This window comes from Lissotriton helveticus, chromosome 12, assembly GCF_964261635.1.
Source record: "Lissotriton helveticus chromosome 12, aLisHel1.1, whole genome shotgun sequence".
Taxonomy (NCBI): domain Eukaryota; kingdom Metazoa; phylum Chordata; class Amphibia; order Caudata; family Salamandridae; genus Lissotriton; species Lissotriton helveticus.
The window spans coordinates 238,293,686-238,315,835 of record NC_136073.1 but is presented as its reverse complement, the minus strand read 5'-3'; the positions used below and the strand labels follow the sequence as shown (position 1 = coordinate 238,315,835).

The window sequence follows — 22,150 nt, the reverse complement described above, 5'->3', positions numbered from 1 at the left end:
TTTCCCTACTGTTGCACTCTCTGGAGTGGGAATAGTAACTTTTACCCTGACGCTATCCAATGCTTTCCCTAATGTGGCAATATGTGGAGCAAGTATATATATATTAATTTATATGTATATGTTTAATTAATGTTAACATTATATGTATTAGTTATTATTTTTAAATATGTTTTAATATTTTAACTATATTTCTTTTAATTATATGTATTATTTACTTAATTTTACATTATTATTAAAACATTTTAAAAAACGATATTTTTAACATCGATATTTTTGACGATATTTTTATTCTCGATATTTTTGTACTTACGTTTATATAGATTGGACTTCGATATTTTGGACTTCGATATTTCTGTGTCGATATTTTTGTAGGTCGATTTTCTGTCCGTCGATATTTTGTCAGACATTTTTACACTACTCTTTAGGTGGAGATGTAATGGATAGTAAGAAGGTTACATCACTCTTTGCTGTCAGGGGTGAAGGATTCCACTAGTCTTTGATGTGAGGATTGATGTAGAGTAGGACAGCTTCCACTATTCTTTGTAAAGGAAGAGTGGAGGATGACTTACACTACTATTTACTTGGAGATGTAATGGACAGAAAGAAGGTTAACCCACTCTTTGCTGTAAGGGGTGAAGGATTTCAACTACTCTTTGCTGTGAGGATTGATGAAGAGTAGGACAGCTTCCACTATTGCTTGTTGGGTGAGGTGATAAGTTGTAGGACAGCTTCCACTACACTTTGCTAGCTGGGGTGCAGGCTTGCTTACTCTACTCTTAGCTGGGAGCGGTGAACGATATAGGACGTTTTCCAATACTCTCTGATAGGACAAGTATTTGATTGTAGGGTGGATTACACGTCTGTCTGCTGGGAGAAATGATGGGCAGTAAGACAGCTTTCATTACTCTCGGCTGGCACAGGTGTAGGGTGGCTTTCACTATTCTTTGCTGGGAGGGATAAAGGGCAGTAGGACGACTTTCTTTATTCTTTGCAGGGATGGAGGATAGTAGGATGGATTACACTATTTGTTATTAGGAGGATTGATGGAAGTAGGATGGCTTTCTCTACTCTGCTGGGACGGGTGAAGGCCAGTGAGATAGTTCCCACTACTTTCTACTGTGGAATGACGGGCAGTGGCATTTAAACCACTTACTTTTTATTCTCCCTCCTGGGTTCTTAGAAACAATATTTTCCACCACTCTCTTCTTCCCATAATCCCAGCACACCCCCATTGAACCTACACAAGAAGGCTTTGGGCAAATGGATAGGCGCTTCGGGGAGCTGGAGGGTCCTGGGAGACATTTTGATGATCCTAAGGCCTTTGGACAACCAACAAGAGGGCGCGGACATTCACAACCACACACTATATGGCGCATGGATCGACACTATAAGGAGCGCGAGGCCCATATACTGACAATGTGTGACGCTTCAGGAAAGACATTTTGGGGCGATGCTGGCTCATGGGCAGACACTGTAAGGCATGTGTGGTCCATGGACAGACAGTATGAGAAGTTTGATGCTCATGAGCAGACAACTTCAGGAGCCCCAAGTCCAGGGACACATGTAAGAGACACATGGAGGGGTTTGATGTATGTGAGAAGCTTGGGACATCAACACTGTAAGGCGACTCCTACAAAAGGATTGATTGATCCATCCTTAATTTCAGCATTGGCAGAAAACTGATGCCCACCCACTCCATCAACAACATCACTGGGCTTCATCGAAAGTTTACTACCATCTGAGCCACACATTGATAAACTTGCCCAAGGTGTAAATTTCCAAATACATCATAAAAAAAAATAAAAGATCTGGTCTCAAACGAGCAACCTGAGGCAGCCGCTCATGCACTCATAAGCCTGCGCTTATACTTGGGCAATGTCAAACTACTGGGTCACCCAGTGAAGACTATGCCGTCCCTGGAAGCGATGCTCCAGTTCATATCCCAGCTGATCTGCGAGATATGAAAATTAGACCACATCTCTCCTATCCTGAGAGATTTCCATTGACTCCCACTTAAATCAAATTTAGAATATGCCACCTCACGTTCAAGCTATACACACAAGCGGGCGAGTTATGTAACCCAAGTGTTAAACATACCTGGTGGCCCCACAATTTCACGCAGTATGGACTCACTATCGTACACCTGGAATTGAAAACCTCCCAAGCTCAAAGATAGTCCTTTTTGGGCTCCGCCCTTCCACCTTGGAACCCCCTTTTGATCCAGTGAAGCCTCTCATTCAGGAAGAGACTCGAGACCCACCTGTTCGCTATATTTCAAAATCAAGACCTCCTCAAATCATGTGACATCTCACACATGAAGTTTACAAACTCTTATCTTTCCCAGCCGTCCGTAACAGGTCATTTCATATGTAGTTACAGTAATTTGTAAAGCATTCGAAAACCAGTTGGTGAAACAGCACTATAGACCAACATTGTAAGTAAATAAAGGCATGTAGAACACGTGGGCAGAGTGGGACAATCCCACACAAAAAAGCCTATTTATTTATTTAGAAAGTTTTATATAGGGCTGGCAAGACTCGATGGTGTCAGAGCGCTTTACAACATTACACAGGCAATAATATCGGACAGCAATAAGCAAAAGTAAAAAACAGAGTCGGGCTTTGCATACGGATTGGTGTAAAGAGAAACAACAATTATACCTTGAGCAGAGTAGAGATTGAAAAAATGCGCTATCATTTACTGTCCCGAGGGTTAAGGTGCTGATTGGGGATGGGATCCTTTAGTTGTCTCTTAAAGATCATGAAGGAGGGGTTGGTGGTCCTGAGATCTACTGGTAGGGAGTTCCAGATTTTGGGAGCATTGCCCGAGAAGAATCGAGCCAGGGCTTTTTGTTTGTTTCTTTGGGGGGCATGAGAAGTAGGGTGTTGGTGCATCTCAGGCTTCTTGACTGGCCTGCCTTGGTGAGTTTGGCTGCCGAGTTTGCTGGTTTACCAGTGTGAAGGACTATGTGAGTGAGACAGGCAGTTTTGAAGTGACTGCGAGCTTCAATTTGGAGCCACTTTAGATCTTTGAGGGAGGGGGAGATGTAATTGTGTCTTTTGACTCTAGTGACAGTCCTTGCTGCTGCATTTTGAGTGGTTCTCAGGGGGGCTAAGTGGGACTTTGCTGTGCCTGTGAGGGTAGCGTTCCTGTAGTCTCGTCTAGACCGAATCAGGGCTTAGCTGCGGGTTTGAGATCATTCGGAAGGAGAAAAGGCTTGATTTTATTAAGGAGTTTTAGGTTGTAGAAGGCACTCCTCGCTTTGTCGTTCAGCTCAATGTGCCCTCTATGGGCGCCATCCAAAGAAGTGCAGCCTGCTGTCACCACTGCTTGGTAATAATGCCTCGAAATCTTACACACCTGTGATACAGACCATGGCGCAAAACCTGGATAAGTCAAATGTTATACTGCATACGTACAGTTATGTAATGCAGAGCGTTACTGGCTATGTTCGCCTTTTCTGTGCTACATAGGGAAAATAATGTGCTTTGAGCGCCTGCCGTAGGGCGGAGCTTTGTGGATCCCCACCCCCTCTCTACAAAGGCTGTGGAGGCGCAGCCCTTCCCTGCCTTCAGTTCTCACCATTGTCGCTTGCGATAATCAGCGCCTTGTACGAGCCGCCTTGAAAGAAGGGGGACTTCCGGTCAATCTCCTTCCTGGTGTGGATTGTTCCAGTCTTGGTGTCCACAACCAGCCACTCTTCTGGGTCCTTTTCAATCTTGTAGCTGTCAACACAAAATGGCAGATAAAATTACTCAGATTGGTGATACTTACTGGTGCAGTGCTGAGAATGCATATCTATGTAATCTATCTATGTAATTCCACAGGAAGTAGCTTCCCCCATCACCACCTCCCCTCAAGGCCCAGTGCAAGATTAAAGCCACTTCAGGCCTTATGGTGCCCTCAGTTATGGCCACAAGAGGGTGCTAGATTTCAACAGACTCAATAACACTTGTTGCTATAGAACAGTTGTTGCCAGCACAATCTCAGTGGGAGGGACTATGGAAACCTTTGCACTGGAGATGCTGCACCCACACATCTGTCAGTGAGGGACATTTGCTGTAACAAAAGAATACTTTGTCTGATATTTGTGCAGTGTGAAGTCAACTCAGATCATTAAAAAAATATGCAACTGCAATTTTAGATAATTCCACCAGCAGTGGTTGCTTTCATCAAAAATGTTCCCACTGCAACCCTCATTTAGAGGTGAGCCCTACAATCGGGCGTAATTACCAGAAGCCGGTAAAGCATTACCACATGGTATTTACTCACAGATGTAGGATTCTAGTTCAATGAAGTGCCTATGGATAACAACCTTAATTTTTGTTTTTCCACATTTATTTGCACTTGCAGCAGCTTTGTGCTGACAATCATGTAGAACAAAAAAGGGAAAAAAAGACCTTCCTTCACACGCATTGCACCTAGGGATTTAATTATTATTCCACCATAGATGGGGTCCACACCTTCTAGTCAACTTCATGTAGAAGATGAAAACACATTTTTGTGTTTGGGGAACTCTCGCCTGCCTTTCGTAGGGAGACTTTGTATTCAAAGGGAAGACGCCACAGATCCGTATATGTATGTATGGTATGTGCTCGAGGTACAGCCAGGCCTGTGAAAGCAGGGAGTGTTCCTGGGTGGAAGAAACTGTGGGGAGAGTGTGTTGACTCTTCCAGAACTTCTCGCTACTCTGTGGTTGCTAAAGGGCGGGCCTAAGGAAAGTAGGCTTGCGTGGGGCTGAGGGCCTGCCAAAAAAAGGTAAATAAAGATCCAAACACGTGAACACTTAAAAAAAAAACATCATCAGGGAACTACTATCTTTGTGAACAACAAACACTTTTTTTAAGTTATGGAAAGTAAAACAAAATATGGAGGCTGATTTCCAAAGCATTTCTGAGTATGGTAAGTAAGTACTACAGGGGCACTCTTTTGCGCACTCTTACAGGCCTTTGTGTATTGGCTCATAGCCGTCCAACTCCCTTATCAGTAAAAGTGCAAAGAGGACACCGTCCTTTCTATTTGCACCAATTGCACCTAAATGCAGCCTGAATATTCCCATTGTATATGTTTTGGGCCTAATTCTCAACGGCATGCAAGAGTCTGTGAAGGAGAACTCCAGGAATACTACCTTACGTTCTCCAAAATGCCTTTTTGCATAGAATCTGTGTGGTTTGAGGGCAGGCCCATCACACAGGGGTGGAGGTAAGCTCTAATGTTAGACAATCAGGTGAGAGCAACAGCAGGTAGGTCTTGTCAGGCTCCGCCCTCCCTCCAGCTGTGCATATCTCCTGTCTTCCACTCCCACATTCTATTACATCATTCACTCTCACCAGTCCAGACACCAGCTCAGACATTGGGGAACGAGAACACACACAGATACGACAAGGCCCCAAAGAACAAGCTTGAATTTAAATATGCTAGATTTATTTTCTCGTCAATGCTGCCACCGCGTGGTTAAAAGATATACTATTTTAGAAAAAAATGTTTTTTGTCCTGGCATTCCTTGTACTAATGCTAATAATATATTTCTTCTCTTTAGCACTTTCTGCCTTAAACTTGTGGCTTGGTATTGCTGTGAAAATCAGTTTTACTTTTATTAACACAATGTATAGATTTTGTCTAATTTGGAAGGATAAAAGGTTCGGATGATCTCACAAGGATTTTACACTGCGTGCAGGATTGACACAACTTTATACAGCAGACTCCTTAACCCACTGAGCTATCTGACCCTGAAAGAGCTTCCTTATTGTAGTCCCACAGCAGTACGCAGCCAATAAACATGACCAAAACGGACACAGGTTTCGTAGTCTTCCCGGGACTGCAAGTGCCTTCATCCAACAATTGATGTCTCATTAGACTCACCCTTTCCTTATAAAATGGGCGCACCCTTTCTGCATCCTCATTGTGTTTTTGCTGCTGCTCCATTCCGGTATGTGGAGCTATTCGGGCTTTGCTATTTTGCTTCCTCACCTGCCTCTTAAATTAAAATCATAGGGGACACAGACTGTCTAATACCCTGATCATGACCGGAGGAAAATCAGAGTCCCACTCACAGAAGAGGAGGGGACAGGGTGCTGGTCCCACAGACCCACTGAGAGCCCTGAGCCCCCTATTTCTATTTTACTGCAACCACGTGTGGCCCTCCCAGGGGACCCTCTCCATGCCAGAGGTTTCATGAACACGGGCTCTGTACACATCAGCCCATCTCAGGACCAAGGGATCCATATAGCCCAGTCTCATGGCTGTCGCAAGGTACATTGACACCCAATGTGGGGCACAACATTCACACAAGTGCTTTCATTGGGCCGGTACTGTCCGGTACGGAGAAGCGGCACTTTTTTATTTTGAGAGGGAGTGTACTGGCACTACTCAAGAAAAATGCAATACTTTTAATTTGAAAGTACCGGCACTTCTCAGAAACAAGCAGGTGTTCTGGTACAGAGTACCCACACTTCTATGTTCCCATTTCAAGGACTGATTTATGCTGCTCCTTTTCTCCACCTGCAAAGCACACAGCACTTACAAACACCCCCCTGAGACCCTCAGCCCACTCATTCGGCCCAGGAGAGAGGGGGTGTGGCAAAACACTGCACGGCTATAGGTTGTTTGTGCCTGATTTGTGACTGCGCCGCTATTCTGGTCTTACATCTGTGTTGTTGTAGCTCTCCCGCAGTACCCTAAGTGTTATGTCATTACTCGGACCAACATACAGCTCACTGAAAGCACCGCATTCTTTACCTGCGGTTGTATGACAGAGTTTCTTTGACAAAAATATAATCTGACCTAAATATTGTGTCCTAAATATCGTTTGCAAAAATATCGCCTCTTTGGGTGCAGGTTTCTATTGCTAACTTGAATGGAGTAACACCTGTGTGATGAATATATAGCAAACACTGTTTTTGTCTGACCGTATTTAGCCTGCGATATTCTGGTACTAGACCTGACCCACAGCAGCCCCTGTCTTCTCAGTGATAAATCACAGATGCAGCGACTCTGCTCCTGCACCTTACTGCTATCGTAGCATCTCTGACATGTGGGTGTACAGCTGTGTCAAAGCACAATAATCCCTGAGTGGCTGCACCACCTTAGTTGTTATAGCACTGTGTACGCACCGCTTTGCAGATCCACCTCGATCCTGATCTGATCGCTCCACGCTCTGCTAGTGATGGGATCCGTGCAGAGATCTACAATACACACTAGTCTTAACTTGTTATTCCTTTTTTATGACAGAATCGGTAACACAGATCTCTCACAATGCACCAAAATCATGATTAGGGGTCCCGGCGTTATGGTATTTATTTTTTGAACATTTCCATCTCTATTTTCCATATTTATTTTTTGGCCATCTTATTAGTATTTATCCATATTTATTTTGTGAATAATTGATATGTAAAATCTTATATTTCCTCATTTAACTGATAAATGTGCACTCATACTTTGAAGCCTGTCGTGTTTTATCAAATTAAGCAAATGCAACTTGTTCAGTTTACACTTGTCATTGTTCACACTTTTATCATTGTTTGTGTAACTGTATGAGCACCATTAATATTTTGTTCATCGTTAGTAGTATATAGTGATACCTTCACTTCAACTCTGGCCTTAAATTTGACAGCTCCGGCCAGGAATCCTGGCCTTAAATGTGATGGTTCTAGTCTTAAATATGACAGGCCTAGTCTTAAACTTGTGTCTGGAAATTTGACAAGTCTGGCAGCAACTTGCTGGCCGCAAACACTCTGGTTTTAAATGGGTGACATGTAGGGCTAGTCCCAAAACTGACAGGTTTGATTGCAAAACATGGGGTAATTGTGTATGTGTTTAAAAAAAAGTACATAGAAAAAGTGTGTGCATGTAGTAGGGAAATGCCTGGGCATGTTTAAAACTGGGAGGTTGCAGACAGCTGTTGGCTGAACAGATGCGGAGCAGTCCTGAGTCCCCACAGCCCAGGGCCTGGGAGGAAGTCTGTGGCATGTAGGTGTCAAAGTTGTAAATGGTCCTCACAAACCTGCCTATGGTAATTCTCTCCAAAAAAAATAGGTTAATACAAACACCTTATAAAATAATAAACCCCAGCAACCCCTGAGCTTTGAGATGCGAAAAAAAAGACAGGTAGCATGTTGAGGCAAAGCTTCCCATGAGACCCTGAAACAGGGGGCCAGCTGTTAGGATGTAAAAAACACATCGCAAAACCCCTGGTCCCAAATTTGACAGGCCTGGCAGCAAACTCTGGCCTTAAATTTGACAGGTCTGGCCTTAAATTTGACAGGTCTGGCAGCAAACTCTGGCCTTAAATTTGACAGGTCTGGCAGCATACTCTGGCCTTAAATTTGACAGGCCTTAAATTTGACAGGTCTGGCCTTAAACTCTGGCCTTAAATTTGACAGGCCTTAAATTTGACAGGGCTGGCCTTAAACTCTGGCCTTAAATTTGACAGGTCTGGCCTTAAACTCTGGTCTTAAATTTGACAGGTCTGGCCTTAAATTTGACAGGTCTGGCCGTAAACTGCTGGCCTTAAAATTGACAGGTCTGGTCTTAAATTTGACAGGTCTGGCAGCAAACTGCTGGTCTTAAATCTGACAGGTCTGGCCTTAAACTGCTGCCTTAAAATTGACAGGTCTGGTCTTAAATTTGACAGGTCTGGCAGCAAACTGCTGGTCTTAAATTTGACAGGTCTGGCAGCAAACTACTGGCCTTAAAATTGACAGGTCTGGTCTTAAATTTGACAGGTCTGGAAGAAAACTGATGGTCTTAAATTTGGCAGGTCTGGCAGCAAACTGTTGGTCTTAAATTTGACTGGTCTGGCTGCATAACATGGGTAATTGTATATGTGTTTAAAAGTGCAAAGAAAAGTGAGTGAATGTAGGAGGGAAATGTCTGGGCATGTTTAAAACTGGGGGTTGCAGACAGCTGTTGTCTGAACAGCTGCGGAGCAGTCCTGAGTCCCAGCCCAGGGCCTTGGAGGAAGGCTATGGCATGTAGGTGTCAAAGTGGTAAAGGGTCCTCACAAACCTGCCTATGGCAATGATCAAAAATAGGTAAATACAAACCCCTTATAAAATAATAAACCACAGCCACCCAGGAGCTTTGAGCTTTGAGCTCAATATCTAGGTCTGTTTCTATCTGTAACCATCTCTGTCTATCTCTCTGGCCCTCTGGCCATCCTTATCTGCCTATATATCTACGTATAGGCTGTGTTGCAACCGCTCTCACTTTCATTATGTCTCTCACTGTCATCTATCTAGTGATCTATTCTAGTCCCTCTATTCTCTTTGTCAATATTTTTCTGTCTCCTTATGTCTTTTTTCTGTTTCTCTGCTGTGAGTAGGACAATAGTTTTAGCTAACAGTAAAATGTGAATTTGAAGCACCCACAAAATATAAGGAGTTTGTTGAATGTTCTGATTCGATGTACTACCCACCATTTGGGAAATGATTGAACAATATTTCATTTTGCAGTAACGTGTTGGAATACAGTGAAGGTTTTTAAAAGCTTGTGACTTCCATTTCAGATTTAATCACATCATGTGTCATCTCAGTTTTGGAAAACTAAGTTTTTTATCTTTTAATCCAGCCTTATGAGGAAAAGTGTAATCTTTCTGCACAACGTTACTTTGAAAATAGTTTTAATACACTGAGAAAGTTCAGCTTATAACAATCTGTGATGTTTACATTTGTTTGAATTGCCATTATATAATGCTTACTATCACAACTAAATTGTAAAAAAAACAAGCACCTTTTACATTTTCAAACTGTGTTATCTCGGAGTCAGTATTCCGTTTTACTGACGAGATTCAAATGACCTAATGTTGACGGCTCAAGATGTGGTGACTGCTTCGTAAAGTCGTCTTTCTTGAATACCTAAAGCAAATACCTGGAGGATTGGGGGATGAGGATGCTTGGCTCTGGCTTTATATACGTTAATTTGATCTTCTTTCCCCGGCGTGGCTGTCCTGCTGCTGAAGAAAGGCTTTCTAATCCAGCGCCAGCCAGGTAAAGAGACAAAAAGACATGACAATAGCTGGAAGTTATGGGCCACGCCTTCCTCTTGAGGCTGACGGTCGGATCGTAGGATGCAGAACATTCGGAATCCTGCAAACTCCGAAGAGGCTTTTGTGCGTGACGGGCCGCACCTGCACAGTATAAAATGAGTTTTTCTGCGAGAAACAATCCTTTCATTATTGTGGCCCCTCAACAGAAACCTACGACTTGTCCGCACCTTGTAGTTTATTGTAAACTGGATACAGATTACCCCCACTGATTTAACAATTCTTCATATTATGTCTGTTTTCATAATCTGCTTCAATATACTAGAAGTCTCTAATAGCTTTCTCCAAACTACCGCGGTGCCTGCATATATTGTGTAAACGGGAAAAACATTATTTTTCTTTGCTGTTCTGGCCATATATCTCCCCACCCTTAGAAGATGTCCAGTGCAAGTAAAAAAACTGCTAAAACTGTTGAAATGGTTTTCAGCCCAAAGATTCTAAGCGGTTAAACAGAGAAATAGTCCTTTATTTGCTTTAATTTGAACTGAAAGGCACCTCTTTTTGGGGGGAAATGAATAAAGTACTGAACCATCAGAACCACTTTTAATTTCTATTGTCTAAATACATTTACTTGACTATTCACTTACAACTAACATTGGCACCCCAAAGACTAATGTGCTACCTGACTGAAAAAGCTTTGGTATTATGTTTGGAATTCTTTCACTGAATGTACAAAACAGCGCTATTTTAGGCACACTTTGCATTCTTAGGAACACATTTGGTTCTGTATTTATCCAGAAGAGCCATCAGAAAAAGATTTCCCAGTAAGGGCTGGTGTGTTTTAAGAACTAGATTCTCGGAAATTAATACTGAAAATACATAATGTGCATCAACGTTAAGGAAATTATCCAAGAAAGGCGTTAGTTATTTACCAAAGTACGCTGCATAGCCAGATTTAGTCAACCACGGTAAATCCTGTTAAAATCCTCCAGTGGGAAATATGTTTCATTTATTATTTAGTAATAAATTAAAAGGCATGCAACATTGTAAGATCATTACTACACTGTGTTGCATATTTCTTTTCCACTCAGTTAAAAGTAGTATTTTGCGAGCTGCAAATACAAATTCATTTTGCTCTGTATTAGGTATTTTTTGCAACACTAATGCATAAAACAACATAACACACAGTCCTTCATTCTGGATACTGTGGTTCACGCAGGTGCATCATTTTTCATGAAGAGGTATGGTTACCGCACATTTGATGTTTTACCCCAGTTGGATTTCCACTCAAATGGAGTTTAAAAGTGTGACATGGTCAGATGCTTATGAATAGCTTTCCAGGTTAGGATCATTGGCCATAAGAGTGGGTTGTCCATTGTTTTCATGAGTGGGGAATCATGGTACATGTGTGGTATACCTTTGGGGGTAGAATGTGTAGCCTCTATCGAGTCGGGCCGTTATTGATTAGGTCTAAGAGTTTGTTAGCAAGATAGCAATATGTGACAGTTGAAACATATGATACAGCAATATCGTTGTCAGAATATCATGTAAATATTGTGTCACAAACATTTTCAAAAAGTATTGCCCCAATGGAGTTAAAAATAGTAAATCTACATCCAATGGGACTATACTTCTGTGAACAATATTAAGGAGACAATAAATAGGTCAGGTAATATTTTTGTAGATGATATCGTAATATCCAATTGTGTTGACTTGCTTAATCACAGGATAATATACCACAGGACTGCATATCAGCTCTTAGTTCAGAAGAGTTTGGTGTGTTTTATGTACCCCCAAAGAATAGTATATCTTTGTCTATCTGGTGAAGTAGAAATATTAGGATGAGCAGGGGGATCAATCCTAACAAGCAGGTAAAATGTGGACCACCCCCCATATTCACTGTTTAGGCCTTCCTCTAAAGAGTCAATTGTAAGATGGATCTTCGTATAAAGACATTGGTCTTCTCAGAGATTAAGGATGACTGATTATTATCAATCTTGTGTTTGAACCCTCAATTAACAAGTATTCCTAAAAACTCAAGATTATTCTGTCTCCACTCCAATTCAAAACCTAGTGGGCACTCTTGACATGGTTAATGTTATACTACCGTTCCAGTTAGCCTTAAAATGTACAAAAATGAAAATTATGAATTGAGGGGAAGTAGGGAGGGCTGTGAACTAAACTGCTGAGTCAAAGCAGAATACTAATAGCATGGGGCAGTGGTATAATTGTTGATCTTAGAGTGTTTGCTCCTATGACATCTGTCAGACAGTTGCCTGTTTCTAGAGGTTCTGGAACTAACAGGAAGAGATCAGGCAATAACGGGGCATCCCTGTCTCAGGCCCCTGTGAACTACAAAAGTATTGAATAGCTGCCCCACATATTTCCTGTACCACAAGGATAACACGTGGCCGACACTATTTTTTTATTCATACTCTGTCCTATCCATGTCTTTTTCAAGTGTTAGGAACAGATACCCCATATAACAAACAAATTCCTCTTCGGCATCCAGTGAGATAAATATAGCTTCTTCCAAGGTGTCCATGCTGAGCCATAACATATGACGCAATGTCCCATGATGTTTTTGGAATGAGAATCCAAGGACAAATAATTTAAAATTGTGTATTTTAAAATGCACATGTACCCTTAGGTCTCTTGGTGCTAAAATAATATGTTTATCGTTACCCACCAATAGTACAAAGTAGTCTTTCTATTGACTTCAGAATTATGAAGATCTGATTGGACCCACTGTGATCGAAACCTGTTCCCATGAGATAAAACAGAGATTCCTGAAGTGGATACATTTGTCCACGGAACCACCTGGGCCGCCATCTAGTAACAAATGTCACTTGTGACTGAGTTTATTATGGGCGACCATATACCTGTTAGAATTTTAACCAGAGTCTTCAACAATACATTGATTAAAAATATTTGGAGATAGCTGACACTTTATAAGGTGCCCCTGACGGGTTTGAGATGAACACAAACTAACGCCTTGTACAACAACAATCCAAGTACCAGTGGATTACTCTTCCTTGTGTGAGTGAATCATGAATGTCAGTCAGCTGTGCTTTGCCCAGCTTATAGAATCTTTCTCCAACAATTGGGTTAATGGCAATTAAGTGTTGGGTAAGTAATTTCACCCGCTGATATTTTCTTTCTTGTAATGCTTTCTTCTCTGTTTCCACTTGAGGTATGTCTTGCCAGGAAAAGAAATCTTCCGCTGCAGATGTGGTTTCCTCACTCCTCTGCAGGTTTGGTTTCCCCAATCCCTGAAATATACAACTCTATATAGTAACTATCTAATGTATTTAATATGTTTTGAGTAAGGCCATTGGGTTTATTCAATTTTGCAGCTGCGGCGATTTTCACATCATTATAGATTTGTCACATTTGACACATAAGCCATCATCTACCACATGATCTGCAGATATTAACAAAAAGTAGTTTCTAGCTCAAACTGTTCAAAAGTTATAAAAATAAAGCGACATGTGTTGCTGCTCGGTAGTAGGCCCTTTGCAAAGATGGAATGGTCACCTTTCTGTTGCTTATTGCTATATTTGGGTGTTAAACAGGTTTTAATGAGATGCAACCGATACCCAGACAGTGTTTACAAGTTTACAAATTACTAAATAATGATGTAATTCTATTACAAAATATGCTGCTTTATGCTGCATAATTAGATTTTTCTTGCCATATCATTTTCTCAAATCAGCTGCATAATTTACTTAACTCTGCTGTATAATTTGGCACTCTCAAGCCGCATAATTCTGGTGGCCCTGGTATTGGGGATGCTTTTGTACGAAGCCCTGGCTATATTAGATGATAGGTATCGCAGAGAGTGCAAGGTTGAGTTGCTAACTGCATATCGAATTTTCACCTTCTTAATAAATTTGCCATTGTAGATGAATAAGGGAATTACCAGATCTGGGGTTAAAGAGCGAGTTAAGAGAGATCTTAGAACTTTTCTGTTTCAGTCAGTGGAGTGTCTTTTGTATCTAGGTGATAGGTCTTGAAAGAAGATTCAAGTCACTTCTGTTCCCACTTAATCTTCTTCTTGTGTAAGGCAATCTCTCACATCATTCCCACTTGTAGAGAAGTCCTATCCGCTTCCTATGAGGTTACGCTGTTTTCCAACGGATATGTCTTACTATGGTTTGTAGCTCATTCATTTCAGCAGTAAGTTTACGCTTGGTTAATTTTCCATGATTTGAGTAGAAGGGCAGCCTGGATACACTCAAGGATTAAGGTCTCTGGAGAGTGATCTGATAGTGTGCCCACATGGATGTATCAATGCAAAACATTTGGCAGCAGTGAGCCAGTGATAAAGACGCATTTTCTTCCCTTGGTGCAAATGGCATACAATAGAAAGGAGTGATCAATCTTGGTTGTATGTACCGGTCTGCAGACATCCAGCAGGAAGTCTCAGTTGCACAATTCTAGTTGTCCTGGTTATAAGACATATTTATGCTTAGATGTTTGGGTGTGCCTCTTGGTGCCATTTCCAATAGTTCCAATCCCATGAAAGGGGCAGCTGTCCTGAAGTGATTGTAAAGTCTGAATAAAGGCAAGAAAACCTTGTTCATAAACATATCACCCATCATGAGAAGTACCACTATCTTTCTACCTCTTCCAGGCATTCTCTATCTCGGTCTTTCCATGTCTGCAAATGTATTTCTCTCTGTCTCCCATGTCTCTCTCCCCTGTGTCTCTCTCCTTTTGTCTTTCTCTGTACCAGTCTTTTTATCCTGTTCTCTCACTCTGACTCCCCTGACTTATCTTTGCAGCGTGATGTCTCTCTCAGAACCCTTCTTCTCTTTCTCTGACTTTGTATGTATCTCTCTGTCTTTTACTCTTTCAGTTTCCCTCTATCCATGTCTCTTTCTTTCTCCTCATCTCTCCCGGTCCTAGGACGTTCCTATTATCTTGGACAAATATTTTCAAACTCTGCACTTAATCTTTGAAGCCTGCTTTGCAAACTGGAAAGTTTCAGAGGCGAAATTGTTTGAATGTGTTTGTCAGTGCTCAATGTAGTCCGCTGTGCATTTTTATTACTACCATCTGACCCTGCTTCGATGGGGTCAGTGGACACTTCATCTTCTTAAATCTCAACTATTCTATTCTCTATTTATAAATGTTGGCTGTAAGTCATCCTCATCCCTCCCATATCACACTAGATCTTACCATTTGCACCTACTCACATATACCACATACCAGACCTTCAATTAACTTCGACGTGAGAACCTTATGAAAAAGCTACAAATATGGATTCAGCTTTTGAAGGGATCTGAGAAATATTTGTCCCTTTACTAAGTAAAAAATGCCTCAGACATTTGTAGACTTAGAAGGACTAATTTGTGAATTTATAACTGTAACTAGAAAACATGGATACATTTAAATATACTATGCGCTTTAAAATTGCACATGTTGTTTTATTGTTTTTAATGTAAACTCGAGCTGAGCAGGAGGCTATGATCAGTCAGCCTCTTTTTGAACACTGTAGCCCCATCCTTGCTGCAGTCAGGGTCTCAAATCATAAGCACCTGAGGCTTCTTGTTCCTCGAAAGTGTTTTACTTGCAACAGGGCCCATCCCCCAGTCTGCAGAGTAAACTGACTTCATGAGATCCTGGAACACTGGCCTCTTGATATTCTAATGGCCCTTGTAATGCACAGGTGCCTATTTACACGTTGATAGCTGCCCATATCGAAGTCCTGCCATGAGCGTCCTCTCAAGGCACATATTTTAACATCTTCGATGGTAGACTGAGGAAAGGGCATTGTCTACATGCTATGGAGCAAAAACTAAAGGCTTTTGTGTTTTAAAAGCAAAATAATGTGAATTGCACAGACCCCTAATCATCAGGCATTTGTAAAAATGTGTCATGTTAATAATTTTTTTAACTTTCATGTAAGCCTTCTGCAACTTTGACACTGTTAAAGAAACGAATTTCTAACAATGAGCCTTCAATGAGAGATTAGCGCTAACAGCAGTTTTAAATTGACCTCATCAGAAGACCTGAAATAATTTGGTGCTGAAGTCATGTTAAAATATCATTGTTGCTAAATCAAGCAGTATGAGCAGTCTTTACATGCTTCCAGAATAAGAAGATATCGAGCCAGTGCAGAGATTCCAACACTCCCCAGTTCTTAAAGGCAGCTGCTCAGGTCATTTCCCCACATCCTCTACCTTCCTGGATTTCTCTTTGGTCACCCCATTATGTGTTCCGGTCCCCAGCAATATAATTTTTGTTTACTCACATATCCCCGTTTGTAGTGCGCACTACTGAAGATGTGAACAGCTTAAATAACCTCAGCATTATAACTCCAAAACGTTCAGCTGGTGAAGAGATCGGAGAGGCATGTAACTCTTTAGGTCTGCGCAAACTCGCCATGGAACTGCAGTATGTTTAAGTACAAATGAAATAATTTACACAGTAAACTATGCTGCGCCTTTAAATCATACATCCTTAACAGTTGCTCTTGTTTGTAGAACTGCTCGCAGATTTAAGTTCTGCAGAGACAGCCTCTGTTTGCTCAACGGCATCCTATGCTGCTTCTCTGTAGAAAGGTGTGTTAGAGGCAGGACCCTCCCCCCAGTCAGAGTTAAGAGAACGCGGATCTCTTGCGATGCTAATTGTCCCTTTGTTATGCGAAGAGAGGCATTTTGCAGCTCTAGTCCGGCGGCATCCTGAAGCCTTCTTAGAGTTTCCTCTCAAAGCAGCGTTCACAGACGCTGTTGAGAAATGCGTCATAGATTTTAGAATCATGCCAAACAAGTGCACCACTCTTTTAAGGGCTGATGACTTTAATCAGGTAACCTCCACGTGCCTAAAACAACAACAACAAAAAAAGATTGGGTCAAAAATAAAAATAGTCGACCTTTGACTTCTATTTCTGAGCTGCACTGTCTGAAACTAAAGAACCAATTTCGAGAAATATCATGATGCTTTCCCAGCATCAAAATAATTCATAGTTAATATTTAGGTTCTGACAGTGCAGCTCAGAAATAGAAGTCAAAGGTCGACTATTTTTATTTCTGACCCAATCTTTTTTTGTTGTTGTTGTTTTAGGCACGTGGAGGTTACCTGGTTAAAGTCATCAGCCCTTAAAAGAGTGGTGCACTTGTTTGGCATGATTCTAAAATCTATGACGCATTTCTCAACAGCGTCTGTGAACGCTGCTTTGAGAGGAAACTCTAAGAAGGCTTCAGGATGCCGCCGGACTAGAGCTGCAAAATGCCTCTCTTCGCATAACAAAGGGACAATTAGCATCGCAAGAGATCCGCGTTCTCTTAACTCTGACTGGGGGGAGGGTCCTGCCTCTAACACACCTTTCTACAGAGAAGCAGCATAGGATGCCGTTGAGCAAACAGAGGCTGTCTCTGCAGAACTTAAATCTGCGAGCAGTTCTACAAACAAGAGCAACTGTTAAGGATGTATGATTTAAAGGCGCAGCATAGTTTACTGTGTAAATTATTTCATTTGTACTTAAACATACTGCAGTTCCATGGCGAGTTTGCGCAGACCTAAAGAGTTACATGCCTCTCCGATCTCTTCACCAGCTGAACGTTTTGGAGTTATAATGCTGAGGTTATTTAAGCTGTTCACATCTTCAGTAGTGCGCACTACAAACGGGGATATGTGAGTAAACAAAAATTATATTGCTGGGGACCGGAACACATAATGGGGTGACCAAAGAGAAATCCAGGAAGGTAGAGGATGTGGGGAAATGACCTGAGCAGCTGCCTTTAAGAACTGGGGAGTGTTGGAATCTCTGCACTGGCTCGATATCTTCTTATTCTGGAAGCATGTAAAGACTGCTCATACTGCTTGATTTAGCAACAATGATATTTTAACATGACTTCAGCACCAAATTATTTCAGGTCTTCTGATGAGGTCAATTTAAAACTGCTGTTAGCGCTAATCTCTCATTGAAGGCTCATTGTTAGAAATTCGTTTCTTTAACAGTGTCAAAGTTGCAGAAGGCTTACATGAAAGTTAAAAAAATTATTAACATGACACATTTTTACAAATGCCTGATGATTAGGGGTCTGTGCAATTCACATTATTTTGCTTTTAAAACACAAAAGCCTTTAGTTTTTGCGCCATAGCATGTAGACAATGCCCTTTCCTCAGTCTACCATCGAAGATGTTAAAATATGTGCCTTGAGAGGACGCTCATGGCAGGACTTCGATATGGGCAGCTATCAACGTGTAAATAGGCACCTGTGCATTACAAGGGCCATTAGAATATCAAGAGGCCAGTGTTCCAGGATCTCATGAAGTCAGTTTACTCTGCAGCCTGGGGGATGGGCCCTGTTGCAAGTAAAACACTTTCGAGGAACAAGAAGCCTCAGGTGCTTATGATTTGAGACCCTGACTGCAGCAAGGATGGGGCTACAGTGTTCAAAAAGAGGCTGACTGATCATAGCCTCCTGCTCAGCTCGAGTTTACATTAAAAACAATAAAACAACATGTGCAATTTTAAAGCGCATAGTATATTTAAATGTATCCATGTTTTCTAGTTACAGTTATAAATTCACAAATTAGTCCTTCTAAGTCTACAAATGTCTGAGGCATTTTTTACTTAGTAAAGGGACAAATATTTCTCAGATCCCTTCAAAAGCTGAATCCATATTTGTAGCTTTTTCATAAGGTTCTCACGTCGAAGTTAATTGAAGGTCTGGTATGTGGTATATGTGAGTAGGTGCAAATGGTAAGATCTAGTGTGATATGGGAGGGATGAGGATGACTTACAGCCAACATTTATAAATAGAGAATAGAATAGTTGAGATTTAAGAAGATGAAGTGTCCACTGACCCCATCGAAGCAGGGTCAGATGGTAGTAATAAAAATGCACAGCGGACTACATTGAGCACTGACAAACACATTCAAACAATTTCGCCTCTGAAACTTTCCAGTTTGCAAAGCAGGCTTCAAAGATTAAGTGCAGAGTTTGAAAATATTTGTCCAAGATAATAGGAACGTCCTAGGACCGGGAGAGATGAGGAGAAAGAAAGAGACATGGATAGAGGGAAACTGAAAGAGTAAAAGACAGAGAGATACATACAAAGTCAGAGAAAGAGAAGAAGGGTTCTGAGAGAGACATCACGCTGCAAAGATAAGTCAGGGGAGTCAGAGTGAGAGAACAGGATAAAAAGACTGGTACAGAGAAAGACAAAAGGAGAGAGACACAGGGGAGAGAGACATGGGAGACAGAGAGAAATACATTTGCAGACATGGAAAGACCGAGATAGAGAATGCCTGGAAGAGGTAGAAAGATAGTGGTACTTCTCATGATGGGTGATATGTTTATGAACAAGGTTTTCTTGCCTTTATTCAGACTTTACAATCACTTCAGGACAGCTGCCCCTTTCATGGGATTGGAACTATTGGAAATGGCACCAAGAGGCACACCCAAACATCTAAGCATAAATATGTCTTATAACCAGGACAACTAGAATTGTGCAACTGAGACTTCCTGCTGGATGTCTGCAGACCGGTACATACAACCAAGATTGATCACTCCTTTCTATTGTATGCCATTTGCACCAAGGGAAGAAAATGCGTCTTTATCACTGGCTCACTGCTGCCAAATGTTTTGCATTGATACATCCATGTGGGCACACTATCAGATCACTCTCCAGAGACCTTAATCCTTGAGTGTATCCAGGCTGCCCTTCTACTCAAATCATGGAAAATTAACCAAGCGTAAACTTACTGCTGAAATGAATGAGCTACAAACCATAGTAAGACATATCCGTTGGAAAACAGCGTAACCTCATAGGAAGCGGATAGGACTTCTCTACAAGTGGGAATGATGTGAGAGATTGCCTTACACAAGAAGAAGATTAAGTGGGAACAGAAGTGACTTGAATCTTCTTTCAAGACCTATCACCTAGATACAAAAGACACTCCACTGACTGAAACAGAAAAGTTCTAAGATCTCTCTTAACTCGCTCTTTAACCCCAGATCTGGTAATTCCCTTATTCATCTACAATGGCAAATTTATTAAGAAGGTGAAAATTCGATATGCAGTTAGCAACTCAACCTTGCACTCTCTGCGATACCTATCATCTAATATAGCCAGGGCTTCGTACAAAAGCATCCCCAATACCAGGGCCACCAGAATTATGCGGCTTGAGAGTGCCAAATTATACAGCAGAGTTAAGTAAATTATGCAGCTGATTTGAGAAAATGATATGGCAAGAAAAATCTAATTATGCAGCATAAAGCAGCATATTTTGTAATAGAATTACATCATTATTTAGTAATTTGTAAACTTGTAAACACTGTCTGGGTATCGGTTGCATCTCATTAAAACCTGTTTAACACCCAAATATAGCAATAAGCAACAGAAAGGTGACCATTCCATCTTTGCAAAGGGCCTACTACCGAGCAGCAACACATGTCGCTTTATTTTTATAACTTTTGAACAGTTTGAGCTAGAAACTACTTTTTGTTAATATCTGCAGATCATGTGGTAGATGATGGCTTATGTGTCAAATGTGACAAATCTATAATGATGTGAAAATCGCCGCAGCTGCAAAATTGAATAAACCCAATGGCCTTACTCAAAACATATTAAATACATTAGATAGTTACTATATAGAGTTGTATATTTCAGGGATTGGGGAAACCAAACCTGCAGAGGAGTGAGGAAACCACATCTGCAGCGGAAGATTTCTTTTCCTGGCAAGACATACCTCAAGTGGAAACAGAGAAGAAAGCATTACAAGAAAGAAAATATCAGCGGGTGAAATTACTTACCCAACACTTAATTGCCATTAACCCAATTGTTGGAGAAAGATTCTATAAGCTGGGCAAAGCACAGCTGACTGACATTCATGATTCACTCACACAAGGAAGAGTAATCCACTGGTACTTGGATTGTTGTTGTACAAGGCGTTAGTTTGTGTTCATCTCAAACCCGTCAGGGGCACCTTATAAAGTGTCAGCTATCTCCAAATATTTTTAATCAATGTATTGTTGAAGACTCTGGTTAAAATTCTAACAGGTATATGGTCGCCCATAATAAACTCAGTCACAAGTGACATTTGTTACTAGATGGCGGCCCAGGTGGTTCCGTGGACAAATGTATCCACTTCAGGAATCTCTGTTTTATCTCATGGGAACAGGTTTCGATCACAGTGGGTCCAATCAGATCTTCATAATTCTGAAGTCAATAGAAAGACTACTTTGTACTATTGGTGGGTAACGATAAACATATTATTTTAGCACCAAGAGACCTAAGGGTACATGTGCATTTTAAAATACACGTTTTTAAATTATTTGTCCTTGGATTCTCATTCCAAAAACATCATGGGACATTGCGTCATATGTTATGGCTCAGCATGGACACCTTGGAAGAAGCTATATTTATCTCACTGGATGCCGAAGAGGAATTTGTTTGTTATATGGGGTATCTGTTCCTAACACTTGAAAAAGACATGGATAGGACAGAGTATGAATAAAAAAATTGTGTCGGCCACGTGTTATCCTTGTGGTACAGGAAATATGTGGGGCAGCTATTCAATACTTTTGTAGTTCACAGGGGCCTGAGACAGGGATGCCCCGTTATTGCCTGATCTCTTCCTGTTAGTTCCAGAACCTCTAGAAACAGGCAACTGTCTGACAGATGTCATAGGAGCAAACACTCTAAGATCAACAATTATACCACTGCCCCATGCTATTAGTATTCTGCTTTGACTCAGCAGTTTAGTTCACAGCCCTCCCTACTTCCCCTCAATTCATAATTTTCATTTTTGTACATTTTAAGGCTAACTGGAACGGTAGTATAACATTAACCATGTCAAGAGTGCCCACTAGGTTTTGAATTGGAGTGGAGACAGAATAATCTTGAGTTTTTAGGAATACTTGTTAATTGAGGGTTCAAACACAAGATTGATAATAATCAGTCATCCTTAATCTCTGAGAAGACCAATGTCTTTATACGAAGATCCATCTTACAATTGACTCTTTAGAGGAAGGCCTAAACAGTGAATATGGGGGGTGGTCCACATTTTACCTGCTTGTTAGGATTGATCCACCCTGCTCATCCTAATATTTCTACTTCACCAGATAGACAAAGATATACTATTCTTTGGGGGTACATAAAACACACCAAACTCTTCTGAACTAAGAGCTGATATGCAGTCCTGTGGTAT

At 41.2% G+C, this 22,150-nt stretch overlaps 1 protein-coding gene across 1 annotated transcript in view; it reads right to left on the bottom strand.

Annotated features, from left to right (window-relative positions):
- The window catches only part of CDH15 (cadherin 15), a 197,685-nt gene that overhangs the window by 40,429 nt on the left and 135,106 nt on the right, over nucleotides 1-22,150 (bottom strand). The window contains exon 9 of the mRNA XM_078668302.1: nucleotides 3,583-3,725. Within this exon, the coding sequence (XP_078524428.1) occupies nucleotides 3,583-3,725 (143 nt within the window). The remainder of the gene's footprint in view (nucleotides 1-3,582; nucleotides 3,726-22,150) is intronic.